Below are 14,274 nucleotides of genomic sequence, written 5' to 3'. Positions count from 1 at the left end.
ACTATATATACTAGGTAGTCAACAAACACTATGTTACATCTCCCAAATAGTTACAAGACTGAAAATATAATGTTCATAGCAATCTCTGTGAAAGACATTCATTACAGTATTTTTAAAGAAGGTTTATTTATTTATTTAAGAGAAAGAATGAGAGAGGAGAGAGAGAGAGCAAGCATGAGCAGGCAGAGGGGTAGAAGGAGAGGGAGACAAACAGACTCCTTGCTGAGCAAGGAGCCTGATATTGGGCTCAATCCCAGGACCCTGAGATTATGACCTGAGCTGAAACCAAAAGTCGGATGCTTAGCCAACTGAGCCACCGAGGCGTCATCATTCATCAGTATTAAAGAGAATAAAACTGGAGTAAAATATCTACATAATAGGAATTTGAGTGTAATCCATAGTATACTTTATGATAGAATATTATGCAGCCTCCAAGCTAAAAAAGAAAACTATGATGAAGGGAAATAACATAAGATATAAGAAGCTACACCTTTGTTTGTGAGATATTACTACCAAATCCTATATACCAACTGAGTGGGACTAGCTCAGAAACTTCTAGCAGACAACAGAGAGAACAAAGCCTAGTCACAGAGAGGACTGTGTCTACAGTTAAAAATAAGCAAAGTACTCAGGGAAAACATGGCTATCTCTAATTCTGAGACCAAAGAGAAATTTCTCCTGTAGGTCCTAAGTGAGAGGGATCTGCAAAGTAATGATATGTCACCAACCATATCCTTTCAGTCATCACAGTGATGAGTTTTACAGATCTGTCCTTGAGTGAGCCCCTCTCCTGCCACCCCCTACAGAAATATGGCATAGCAGCACAGGAAATTCTGAAAAAGAGATTCTATATGGAGTCAGAGATACTAGAACACTGCAGATACTTGGTTTTCTCTTGACTGGGCTTAAACCAGGACAATTTTTAGGGTGTAGAAGACAGATGGGAATTATGCTTTTCTCACGGTCCTTCTTGATTGCTTTTGTGCCCTCCCCAACCCTGGTGCTCCTAAAAGCTATTAAGCAGCAGAGAGTTTGAGATGACGTCTTGTAAAGTTCTTGGAGTGTGCCACCAATACAGATCGCTCTACAGAGTGTCAGTTGCCCCCCAAACAGGGCAAGGTTGGTATAATCCTATCAAAACTGTTGAGCTTGCCAGGATCTGTGTCTGAACAGAAGTTTGCCCATTGGCTTGAATGTGTGCTCATCTGTGGGCAGGGGGAAGCTTTCCTCAGAAAGTGATTTTGATTCCATTTAACACAGACATCAAGACACTGCAGTTCCATGTTGTAAACACTTTGGAAAGCTCCAAGAATTGCCTTCAAAACTGCTGTCAAGAGTTAGAGCAACCACTGGGGAGGGTGAGATCTGTCTTAACCTACTCATTCCTCTTGCCTGCTGGAAACTCATTCTTTTTTCTTCCCATAGGTGGTTTGTTGAGTTGGATTATGGGAAAGGAGAAAATACCACCTCCTTTTTCCTTTCTGAGTCATTCTACTTAAACTTCAATTTATTCATATACATGAATTCATGCTGAAAAGCTCATTCAGTTAATGAAAATAATTTAATTTCCTCAATTCACTCAAATATATCATAAATAAACATGCCAAAGCACAGGCTGACATATGTGACCCCCTAATGGAAAACATGAAGTGCACTAGTGCTGATAACAAGCATAATAAGCAGTGATCTGTCCTCATTTCTTATCTTGTTTTTACAACTACTGACATAAAACTGAAATTCTCTAGAACACTCTAGTGTTTGGAGAAGGGGTTAGACAAAAAACAGTAGGGAAAGGGTTCCATAAGAGAGGAAGCATGGGAGACAATGTTAGATATGGATATTGCTGTAGTACTCTGTAGGTATTTATGGTTTCTTCTTGGGTTGTACCAACACACCTTCTAAGTCCCAGGAGAAAAAATTCTCATGGTTCCAAATGATAGCCCACATAATGAAACAGTCTTTTCAGAATCACTACACATTGCAAGCTATGATGAAAGTCAGAAAATGCACCAGATGGAAGGAACAAAGACTCTCTTTCAGGGGTGCCTTCCTTACCTTCTGCCACATGTTGATGAAGAAGAGCTCCCGGGAAACATTGAAGGACACATTGGCATCATAGGCATCATCCCCAAGGTTTGAGATGGAGATGTTCAGGGAAATATTCTTCACAGCCCCCAAAGCTAGATATGGGGTTTTTCCATCAACACTGTAATGAAAAATAAACAGCAATGAATTCCCTGAAGCTTTCACTAACATGAGATATCAGAGGGTAGCTGGGGGTTGGGAGAAAAAACTCTCCTGGGGTCAGAGCTACAAGTTCCAGGAACCCCATTAACCAGCCATACATTCTTGGGCAAACAGTTAGCTCCCATGGGCCTCAGTTTCCTCATCTAATAGCCTAACTCGATATGTTCTTCTGGAGCTCACATCAATCTCAGAAAATTATAAGACATTTAATACCCTAGACATGTAATTTGGCCATGTAATCATTTAAATGTTTTTTAGTACCTACTACAGCCACTCACTGCTACTCTGTTTGCTAGAAGAGAGAACAGTGAATAAAACAGAGTTCTTGCCTTCTTATGGCTTCAGGGAGACAGAAAACACATACACCAAGCAGCAAACATATAGGTCAGATTGTGCTAAAAGCTACAGACAAAACTCACAAAGGGTAAGAGGGGTGGAGAATGATGGATTTGGAGGGAGAGTGGGTTACAATTTTAAATAGGGTAGTTGGGGATGCCTCACTGATGAGGTGACCTCTGAGTAGAAACCTGAAGGAAGAAAAGGAGCAAGTTACATAGACACCTGGGAACTAGCAAAGGGGAAGTCATGCCTGGCTTGTTTAAGGACTGTCAAGGACACCAGAGTGGCTAAGAGCAGTGAGCAAGGGGGAGTGTGGGAACAAATGGGCATGGGAGGCAAAGGAAGTAGGGGAAGACAGACCATATGGGGCACTGTGAGGCCATCACAAGGACTTGGTTTGATTCTGAGATGAAACTCCTGCAGGGCTCTACACAGAGTGGTGAGATTTGACTCCCACATCTGAGGGTTCACGTTGGCTGTGATGCGAATGGTCTGTGGAGTGCATGGTCATGGGGGAAGCAGGGAGCCTGTTTAGGAAGCTCTCAGAATAATCCAGAAGGCAACTCAGACCACAGTCATCAAAGCCAAAGTAATGAGAAGAAGTTATGTTCTGGATGTATTTCCAAAGTTATGCCAACAGATTTTGCTGATGGATTGATTGGATGAAGGGTATTAGGGAAAAAGAGTTATGGATGGCTGCAAGGATTTAGGCTCAGCAATTGGAAGGCAAGAGTGGTCATTCATTGAGATGGGAAAGACCACAGATGTAGAAAGTTCAACAGAAAAAAATTCAAATGCTTATTGGATATTTAAGAAGAGGTGTTGGACAGCTGGATGCATAAATCTTGAAGGAGGGCTGGAGATACACCTTTGGGATGGAATGGATATAATTGCTAGGGAATGAGTATAGATAGAGAAGAGGTCTCATACTTAGGAGCTGCAGGTGAGGAAGAGAAGAGAAAGCATGACAAGGGGGGTAGGAGGTAAACCAAGAGAGATGGTACCTAAATGGCCACAGAAGCAATGTTTCAAGGAAGGAATACTCAATTTTGCCAAATGTGGCAGATAGGCCAAAATAACATGAAGAATTAGGATTGGCCACTGGAATTAGCCATCTGGAGGTCACTGATGATCTCAATAAGAGCTGTGTAAGTGGAGTGACAGGGATGAAAGCTTGGAATTGGCTTAAGAAAAAAAGGAGTAGAATAAATGGAAACAGTAAGTGCATTCAACTATTTGGAGGAGTTTTTCCGTAAAGGGGAACAGAGAAATAGGATGGGAGCTGAGGGTGGGGAGTGGGCTCAAAGCAATTTTTTAAAAGATGGAAATTATCATATTTGCACAAATATGGGAAGGATGTTCCACAGAGAGAACAACTAATGACATGACAAGGAATAATTGCAGGATGGCCTGGTAAACAAATGGAAGGGCTGGCCTCAGCTAGTACAAGGTCAGAAATTAGAGCCAATGGCACCAATGTGTTAGTAAATGGGTGTTAGAAACAAAGTAGAGGTTCCTTTGTGATTGCTTCTATTTTTCACTGAAACAGAAGGAGAGTCAAAGACTGGGAAGGGAGAGAAGGAGTAGGGAATGTTTGAGGGGTGAAGAGATGAAGGGAGATGGCATCTCAGTAAAGCAAGGGAATGAGCAGGCCATTAATGGGATGAGAAGGGGTGAGGACGATGATGAAGATGTACATGAGATGGGTGACTGTTAATGTGACATGAGCTGTGGACAAAATAAAACCACATTGGTAGCCAATCTTTGGCCAACCAGTTAGTGGATGATGTGATTAAGCTTATGGGGGCTTGTGTAATGGACAATTGGTATTTTTGGCTGCTCAGCATCCTGACACCTTCCCGTTAGGGAGGAACCCCAAGATAGATGGGAGCGGCACATCAGAAGAGAGGTTGACCCTGCCTCTTCCCTTCTCTTGATAGCTAAAGTTTGGACACCTGATTATGCAGTCATGTGATCTCAGGCTAGTCAGTGGCCTCAGAATGGTGAGCAGATGCTCCCAACCAGGGCCATGAATTTTGAGGGTTGCACAAAGATACCCGGGCCCTCTGAGATCATCTGAGGGGAGCTACAGAGGTATTGAGAGCCCAGAGGTGGCATCCTGAGCTAAGCCTGGTCTCCCCTGTTTCCCGTTCACATTGGTTCTCCAAGCTTCCAGCCTAGGCTCTGAACCAGCCCATATCCTAGCACTAAATTCCTTTTCTGCTTAAATTAACCAGCACGTGTTTATTGTTGTTTGCAACCACTAATACAATGAATAGAGCATGAAAGAAAAGAGAAAGATCTCAAATCTCAGTAGGCTGTAATACTTTGAAACACAGATTGTTGCAGGGGGAACAATCCTCATAACCCATCCGTGAAGAGAAGACCTCACTTTCCTGCAAGCCCTGGCGCATCAGCAAGAATAACATGTGCAACGAGAGATCTGATGGCCTTGCTTTTTGGAAGCAAGAGCTCTAAGGATCCAAACAAGATGTGAAAAATTAACTCAGAGAAAAGTTTCAGATTCCTGAATGGTTTCCAATAAATTAAGACCCTGACCTCAAGCTATTGTGGCAGTTATGTATTATTGTTGGCCATTTTAATTTTAAACAATTGATGGGTTATTTCTGTCCTCCTGTTTGCTTTTATAAGATTACAGGAGTAATCCTTGGGCCTTGAGGAGTTATGAGGGAGTGCTAAGCTTGCTTTCTCTTGAGAAGGAATCACGTAAGCACTCGAAAGCAGCCCAGTCACATCAGAAAGTACCCATAGTTTCCAAAAGGAACATAGATGATACAGGAAAGCATAGGACCGTGGGGGTAGGGAGCTGCCTCCTCATTCCAGTTTTGTCATTTGTGATCAGCCTCTTTTCCTCACATGTAAACGGCAAGAGAACAGGCCAGGCATGTCTAAGCTTCTCCAGCACCCTGAGCCTGGGCCTCTGTCACTTCATCAGGCAGCAAGGACGTTCCTAGGCTTTCAGAGTCAAGTGATGCTAACATGGCTCCATGATGAAGGGAAGGCAGGCGCCTTCCAGGGTGGAATGTGAACTCAGACTTCTTTAAAAAGGGGTGCCTCAGAGCTGTCTTTGCTCATTCTCTACAGTTGAAGTCCTATGTACAAAATGGTCTGCCTCTGCTTCCAATGCTATTCTTAGAAATGAAATTAAATGTAATTTGCCTGATACTGGGTGCTTTGAAACATGTCATCTTTCTGAAACTTTACAACACTGTGAACCGTTCCTGATGTTAGTCCCATTTTTAGAGACGAGGAGATGGAGAAATAGAGATAAGGTGGCTGGCCAGGATGCTGTACTGGGCTTAGGAAGCAGCACCTCCTCTGCCTTCAAAGCCCTGCCCCCTCCATCGTAGGCCCCTTCAGATCTCCCTCTTGGGGCAATAAATCTCCCTATTATGAGCCCCTCCAGTGCTCACTTTGGCAGTACACATACTAAAATATGAGCCCCTCCAGCCTCATATGCTCCGTCAATCCTTCATAGCACTTACCAGGTTGGGATGACATATTTATTTCTGTGGTTATCTAATTAAGAAACATCTCTTCCCTATTAAAATCAAAGCCCCAGGGGGCAACGATGCCGGTCTGGTTTTGCTCAATGAACAGACTTGTGTCAGGCACATAGTAGGTGTTCAGTGAACCCTTATGGAATGGTTGAATAAACATGCCCAACAATCCCACAACAGTTCATCAGCTCAACCTTTGTACTTTACAGCTGAAGAAGATGAGCCCACCTCCCACCCCCAAAGGGGAACCCACTTTCGTCAAGGACACTTAGCCATGGAGGGGCTGAGCTGGAGCTAGTGACCAATTTCCTGCCCAACTTCCTTTGGCATGAAGGCCATCTTATGTAAGCTCCATCTCAGTTGGGAAGAGTTTTGGCAAGAAGTATCTTTTAATGACATCTGAAAAGAACAGAACTCCACAAAGACCAACCTCTCTTTCAGGACTGAAAGAGTAAGACAATCTGGAACAGAGGTTTTCACCAAACATCCCACAGGTGCTTACTTATTAAAGAACTACCTTTCTAATTTTCTGGAAATTTTATTCCCTAAGAAATTTTCCCATTAATTCTAATTTGCTTATTTAGCCTCTTAAATGGGTCTTATTACTTTGTACACCACTCACTGGTGTATTTTTAAATGAAAAGTGTTACTAATAGTCAACATATGATACAAATTGTGCAGTTTCTATAAAGCATATCTGACAGCACGTATACAGCCTGCTGGAAATACACTGCTCATTTGTTATGAAAAATAACACATATAACTGCCCTAATACATCTCATAGTAGCTGTTTTTGAATATGTTGGACTTATATTTAAGTTTAGCACTGATCTGATGTTTCTGATGTTACTGCTGCCAAGTTGGTAGCTGTGTGGTGCCCACGGCTCACTGCAGAACCTGTTCCCTGACCTCACTCATCACCGTACATTCAGAGTGCACACCACTCAAAATTCCTCACCAAGTAGATGTGATACATTTTTGTACCAACCATCATATGCTGAACAACTGAGGCCACTTAAAGTAAATTCTTTCCCCTCTGCAGTCATGCAAGCAATTTTATGCAGATATTTTTTTGAGAAGGTGCTACGGGAAGAAACTAAAGTAGCTCAATGGTGTTTAATAATTAATGATGCATTGGATCATTTTAGATATTCCCTAAGTCCTAAAGATAAAAGCTGTAACCTTGTTTAAATAATTTCTGGTTATAATCTACCTTCCATAAAATGTAATGCTTTTATTTTCTTTTACTGCTAGCTTCAATCCAGCCTGAGTAAAGAATGCTAATACAGGAGTTAATCAAGTGCATTTTAGTCAACCATATTTGAGTTTTAAAAACTTGTTATACCATTATTTTCTTTAAGATTTTATTTATTTATTTGACAGAGAGCAAGAGAGCACAAGCAGGGGGAGGGGCCGAGGGAGAGGGATAAGCAGGCTCTCTGCAGAGCAGGGAGCCAGACATGGGGCTCCATCCCAGGACCCTGGGATCATGACCTAAGCTGAATGCAGACACTTGACCAACTGCGCCACCCAGGCACCTCTTGTGATACCGTTATTATTATTGGTGATATACTTGCCAACCACAACTATATTTGATCATGATAACCAGGATAATAGTATAGGGCAGCCAAATCCATTCATTCTTTTTCTTTTCTCCTTCCTTTTTCTATCCCTGCCCATTCTCCCTCCCTTCCTTATAGTCATTTATCCATCCATTACTTTTTATTTTTTTTTTTTAATTTTATTTATTTATGATAGGCACACAGTGAGAGAGAGAGAAGCAGAGACATAGGCAGAGGGAGAAGCAGGCTCCATGCACCGGGAGCCTGACGTGGGATTCGATCCTGGGTCTCCAGGATCGCGCCCCGGGCCAAAGGCAGGCGCCAAACCGCTGCGCCACCCAGGGATCCCTATCCATTACTTTTTAAAACTACCTTCTCAACTTAGGTGCCAGGGATACAAGTCCCAGGCCCCTAGGAGTTCACAGTCTAATGTATTTACAAAAGACAAATGTTGATGTCAACATGTGTGAAGTGCTGACCCAGAGGTATGAAGAAACATCCCTAGGAAGTCCCTTAAAACTATGAGAGTACAAAGAAGGGATTTTCTTCAGGGGCAGTGGGGGTGAGGTGTGGGGGAGTGGCGGGGAGTATTTGGCAAGGTATTACTGAGGAGGTGAACCATGAGTCCTACAATAGCATGACAGCCCTGTCAATAAAATTATTGCTAAGTGTGATTATACAGACAGAAAGAGACACACACACATGCACACACACACACACACACACACAGAGGCAATCCTCAGTTTTCATGGAAATCATAATAAAAAGGACACTGTGAAGCAGATCATATTCTCCCCAAGGAGAGACGTCAAAATTGGGGGCAGCATTCCTAAGTAAGGATCCAGCATCCAAAAAATCGCAGATATCCTTAACAATGTGTCATAAAAGCAAGGACATAAATTATAGCCACTGCAATTTAAAAGCACAGACAATGCTTCCTATTCTTAAAAAATGGGCAAACATCATAAAACAAGAAATGGTATTGGACAGCTGGATGGGGGCTGACTTGAGTCATCGTTTTGCAGTTAAAGGCCAGAGAGCGAATCATGTCCCTTCGGCCGTCCAGCAGACAGTGGCGAAGCCAGGAGGCCCTTCCAACTCTCGTGGGATGTCTAGTGTTCCTCCCTCTATTCCCAATGCTCTCAAAGTACAGAAACATGCAATTAAACAGACTCAAATTCACAGAAACCTTATTTGGCTCTAATTAGATGAGAAGTGAAATTTTTCCCCTTCTAGCATTTAGAGAGTATTCAAAGTATCGGGAGGTGTCATCTCTTTACAAAAGCTATGTAAAGTACTATTTTCCCCTTGACAGTTTTTATTTATTTATTTATTTATTTATTTATTTATTTATTTATTTATTTATTTTTACTTATTTATTTTTTTCCCTTGACAGTTTTCCTTGAAATTGGTGGAGGTGTTTGGGATGTTATCTTGAGTCACCCATGCAGGCAATGTTGCAAGTAATAAGTGAAAATGAATACTTTCACCAAAGTAAAAGTAATTACAAAATGAGGCTGACTCTACTCTGTCCCCCGGGGGTCTTATCACTGGAGCCTCTGCTTCTATCTGCCAGATCTCCATCTTTTGCTGGAGGACTTTTCTCTGAAGGCCAGCAGAGTGCCAAAGAATAAAGTAGCCCCGGGGTAGCCCTGAACCAATGACTGATGGTGGCTGGTGTGTAATCACCTCAGCAACCTTGCCTACTGGCTGTGATAGCTCTGAAGTACATGTTCTAGCCTGGGTTGCCCCATGTGCTAGGCACTAGTCACATGTGGCTTCTGAGTGCTTAAGATGTGACAGCTCTGAATTCAGTATAAAATACATATCTGGTTTCTTAGACCTTACACAATAAAAAAAGGATGTGAAAACCTCCATCATTTTCATAGCAATTACACATTTAGATGATTTTTTAAATTTGTTAAATAGCATTTGTTTCATTCGTTTTACTTTAATTCTTCAATGTAGCTACCGGAAAACTTTTAACTGAATATGGGGCTTGTGTTATGTCTCTCTACTGGCCAGGACTCTCCTAGACTTTCAGTAAATTCTTTTTTTTTTTTTTTTTTAAGATTTTAGTATTTATTCCTGAGAGACACAGAGAGAGAGGCAGAGACACAGACAGAGGGAGAAGCAGGGAGCCCGATGTGGAACTCGATCCCAGAACCCTGAGACCAGGGCCTGAGCCAAAGACACATGCTTGCTTAATCATTGAACCACCCAGGTGCTCTTTCAGTAAATTCTAAGTCTTTTAATTTTAACAATGTGGTTGACTTATGATTCATCTTCAGTGGTAAATATTTGCTTACGTTACTTGCAAAGTAGAGGTCTAGGGAAAACAAAGTACATTTGGGTAAAAATAAATTTTAAAAAATAAAAATAAATAAAAATAAAATAAAATAAAATCGATAATATTTAGCTCCTAAAACCCACTTGCTTTTCAAATACCTTAACATTATGAAATGTCAGAAAAGGCATTTCACATGTGTTCCCTCCTTCCCTACAGAGTAATTTTGAATTTCACCAAAATCAGATGCCCAAAGTTGTACACTGTGCAGATAAGCCTCACTGGTTACATGTGATGTGGTGGGAGAAAATGAAGCCAGCCACGTGGACCTTGGCAATCAGGAAGGTCTTATTAGTCTGGCTCTGTCAGAGACAGACCCTGAGGTAGGTTTGAGAACAAATAAACCATTTATCCATGAGGGGGCCCCAGAAAACACCAATGGATGAGAGGTGGCATGAGGGATGGGAGGGATAGCCAGGGGGTTACATGAGGGGAGCTGTACTGGTCATCCGTGCCTGGCAATTGCTCATCAAGGTAGATACGCCAATTTTCTAGAAATTGTTAACTATTTTGAATATTGCCCCTGCCCTAAACTAGCGCACATTAAGGTAAAACAAACAGGACACAGCTCTTGCTAAATCTGAGGGGTATGAGCGTGTGTGTGTGTGTGTGTGTGTGTGTGTGTGTATTTTTTTTCTGAGCTACCCTAGTGCAACCTACTTTGGAGAAAATAATCAGGAACCAACTCGAGAAGGTCTAGATGACAACAAACACACATTTCTGAGGGCACCTCTGCAGGGCATGCGCTCTGTGAGGGACTTCCCTCAGCTTTCCGGCCTGGGGAGCCAGCGGTCGATACTTTCCAGGCCCAATGGTGTTCAGACTATTTTGTGCCAGAATGTCATTATGGTGTTAACGCCTCAGCCTCTGTTTACCTCTAGGGGCTGAGAGCTCTGACAGTCAAGCCTACTGTTGCTTGCAGGCTTATTCCAAAGCCCCCTGGATTCGTTACTGAAGTGTATGCATTTGAAGAGCCAGACTGGAGGCCTCTCCTCTGTGACACAGGTAACCCTTCTATATAGAAAATGAGAGGTCTAGACCAAACGATATAAAAACCCATTTTCAAAACCCCAACATTTCAAGGTCTCCAAAGACTAAAGCGGCCAACCTCAGCCTTTATAGGTTAGATGCCAGGATGAGTGCCCTCGCCAAATTCTGTACACCCTGAGCCTTGTGCACCATGTGTTCAGATTCTTGATCCCTTTCAGCTTGTATAAGCCGGAGAAGCTATCCTTTTCCCAAGATGATCATTCTCATGTGACAGAACCCTGGACAAGGAAACCATGAAGTACAGTGAGGGACTACAAACGAGTAAGTTCTCGTAGAATGTTCTCACATCAGCTCTGAGATTTCTCTTTCCTACAGGGATGGGAAGTTGACTTGCTGGTTTATTTTAGTTAGTAACTGCCTATTTCTTCGGATTCCTGTAGAGCTCATTGATAATTTATCTAGAATCCAAATACCAGTTCTCACTGCTGTAAAAAATCACAAAAGTTTCCTTATTTGTAAGATTCTAGCTACTGTGGCAGATATTCAGGAATTTATGTTACTAACCAAGAGCACCAAAAAAAAAAAAAAAAAATCACTAAGAAATTTCCAAAAGTATATTGTGCTAACAAGGTACAATTCTAAATATATTTAAGAAATCATATCTAGTCTTGTTTTATATTTTGATATACTCTAGGAAGAGAGGACTTGTTATTTCTGCCTATTATTAGTCTTATCCTGCAGTTATCCTAAACTAGCCCCACGCGAACCCAGGCCTCCAACCTCCTGTGGTTTACAGCCTCAGCCCCGAACTACCTACTCCAACCCATCCGATGTTCCTCATGCCGACCTGCTCAAGATCCTCTCATTTCACAGCCTACAATACATATTGGTTTAAAACTCAGTACCACATCTGGGAGCAGCCTGCTTCTCAGTTGTCGGTGCCTCACCTCTGCCACCACTCAGCCTCTCCTCTGGGTGTCCTGTCTTTGGGCTCCAGGGACAAACACCACAGTCATCTGTCTGGGCTTCAGCTGAACCCCTTGGCTGATGTGCTTACATGACTTGTCCCAGACCCCTACCAGCATCTATCTGGACATGTGTCTACTTTCAGATACACTTCAAAAAATCTAAACAGCAAAGACTGTCGACTTCAATTTCTTCTTTCGTTTTAAAATCTGTAACTTTAAGTAGTTTTAATGTTCGTACTGTTTATATTCTTGAATGCTGCATCAACCAGTAACACTATCATGAAACAGAACACACTATACGTATGTATGGATGTAGGTCTTAAACTTCTCCAAAAGTGGGTTATCATGCCGTATAGTTTGAGACGTGATTCACATCTCACCATGCTTTATAAACCTCTTCTAATCATGCAAAACAGATCCATATGGTTATTAACTCCAGATAGAGATCATAAGGCACCTCTGGAAGGCACGTCAATTAAAGTTTACAGCAGGTCACCGGAATGATTCCTGGGACTAAGTTTCTGGTTTGAAAATCACTTCTATGAAGCCAGAAATACCCCTATCTCCCTCAAATGTACCCACCTGGGCCAGTTTTAAGCTCATAAAGTGAGAGAAAAGCATTTACTAAGGTGATCTGAGCCAAAATAGTGGTTTCCCTAGCAACATTCAGATAATTAACATGAATATGTGGTACTTTAAAAAAAAAAGTGCCTATATCCTGACTGTGTTAGCATCAATTTGGTCCTAGATCTGGCTCATTTAGCAACTCATGTAGTGGTAGAATCAGTATTTGCTTCAATAGTCATCCTTTTCCTAACAAGGCAAATGTGAGAAGCCAGAGGGTCTGCCCTCCCCCTGCCCCATCTGTTTAACTGTGAAAAGAACTGCTGGTTCTCAGCTAACAGAGGAATTCAAATCCTCATCAGCCTCTACTTTAGTAGTTTCTGGAATCACTAAATCTTAGGACATCTGGAACAAATCAGGTCCACTCACTGTAACAACTGGATTAAAGACAAAGAATACTTGGGGTGGGGGGGAGGGCACAAAGGAATTCCCAAAATCTGTGGGCTGCTCAGAGGTCTGATGTCATAAGACAGCATGGTGTGCAGCAATGTGTGACCCGACCCAGCAATGGCATGGTGCCACCTTATACCACACATAAGCTGCTTCTTAAACCTGGCCACCACGTACTCAACATGCAAGAAGCTGATCTGCATTTCATGGAAGCTGGCAGTCCAGGTAACTCAAGAGAACCCAAGTCGGCAGGGCCACTGGGGTCTTTTGACAAGTGTGTCGTGGCCATAATTTTTCCCTGCTTCAAGCTCAAGAAGCAAATGGGTTACAGACAATAAAACGTGTTGAAATTATAAGCCTCCCTGGGTTTGGAACCGTTTTTCCTGTGAGGTGAGGAGCCATGGGAGCAAGGAGAAAATAGCCCTGCCTGCCTGGGTCCTCTGGAGCTCCTTGAAGGTAGAAACAAGAATACACACAGCAGACACAGAGCATCCAACAACCACTGGCGTGCCCATTTGGCCACAAAGTGGCTACTGCATTCACCCCCCCCAGCCCAATTTCTCTGCTTTTGGCCCAAAGCACTAGTTTTCTTGAGCTCATCAAAGCTCTGATGCACAGTTACCTGTCTCTTTAATAAACCAAGAACAAAGAATGAATGTGTACTTTATGATCAGTATATTACAGACCCTAGGAGCCAGAGAGTCAGGGAAACACTTCCTGCGGTGGTTTCAAAGTTTGGTCTTACATTAAAAGAAAGAAAACTATAACATGACAACAGCTTTATAATGAGATCCCAGTTCTGCATATTATAATAAAAATTTTCTGTCTACTCCAGTGAACAAAGCAAAACATTTGCTTTTTCAGCATGTATCCTTCCCATAATCAGGAAAAACTTCTCAACAGGGGTTTTTAGCCTGTTTTTATGCCACCAGATACTCCTGGTAGCCTACTGAAATGAATGGCCCCCCTATCAAAATAAAGTTTGAAAATGCATAAAATGGAAAATCAGACTACAAAAAAACCAATCATACAAAAATATCATGATAATTACTTTTAAAAATGTGTGGTATAGTAATATGTGCTCTTTCTTTTATGACATTAAGTAATAAGATTTGGCAGTGGGTCTAGTAACTACCATGACTTTGAAGCAAGTATGAATGTAAACGATATTCTGAAACATCTGCAACACTGTAACCTGATAGGCAACATCAGTGATTTCTATGTGTGACAGTCACAGGTCCTGCCTATATTCTTATGTGTCATTGTCTACATTTATAATCGAATAA

General features: G+C 42.1%; 1 protein-coding gene across 2 annotated transcripts in view; it reads right to left on the bottom strand.

Annotated features, from left to right (window-relative positions):
- The window catches only part of ITGA9 (integrin subunit alpha 9), a 337,293-nt gene that overhangs the window by 123,857 nt on the left and 199,162 nt on the right, over positions 1 to 14,274 (bottom strand). For both annotated transcript variants that reach the window (XM_041733738.1, XM_041733739.1), the window contains exon 18: positions 2,056 to 2,206. In XM_041733738.1, the coding sequence (XP_041589672.1) occupies positions 2,056 to 2,206 (151 nt within the window). The remainder of the gene's footprint in view (positions 1 to 2,055; positions 2,207 to 14,274) is intronic.

The sequence above is a fragment of the Vulpes lagopus genome, chromosome 19, assembly GCF_018345385.1.
Source record: "Vulpes lagopus strain Blue_001 chromosome 19, ASM1834538v1, whole genome shotgun sequence".
In the NCBI taxonomy this organism is placed as follows: Eukaryota; Metazoa; Chordata; class Mammalia; order Carnivora; family Canidae; genus Vulpes; species Vulpes lagopus.
Note: the sequence above shows the minus strand (reverse complement) of the source record. Positions and strands in the feature narration are given on the sequence as shown.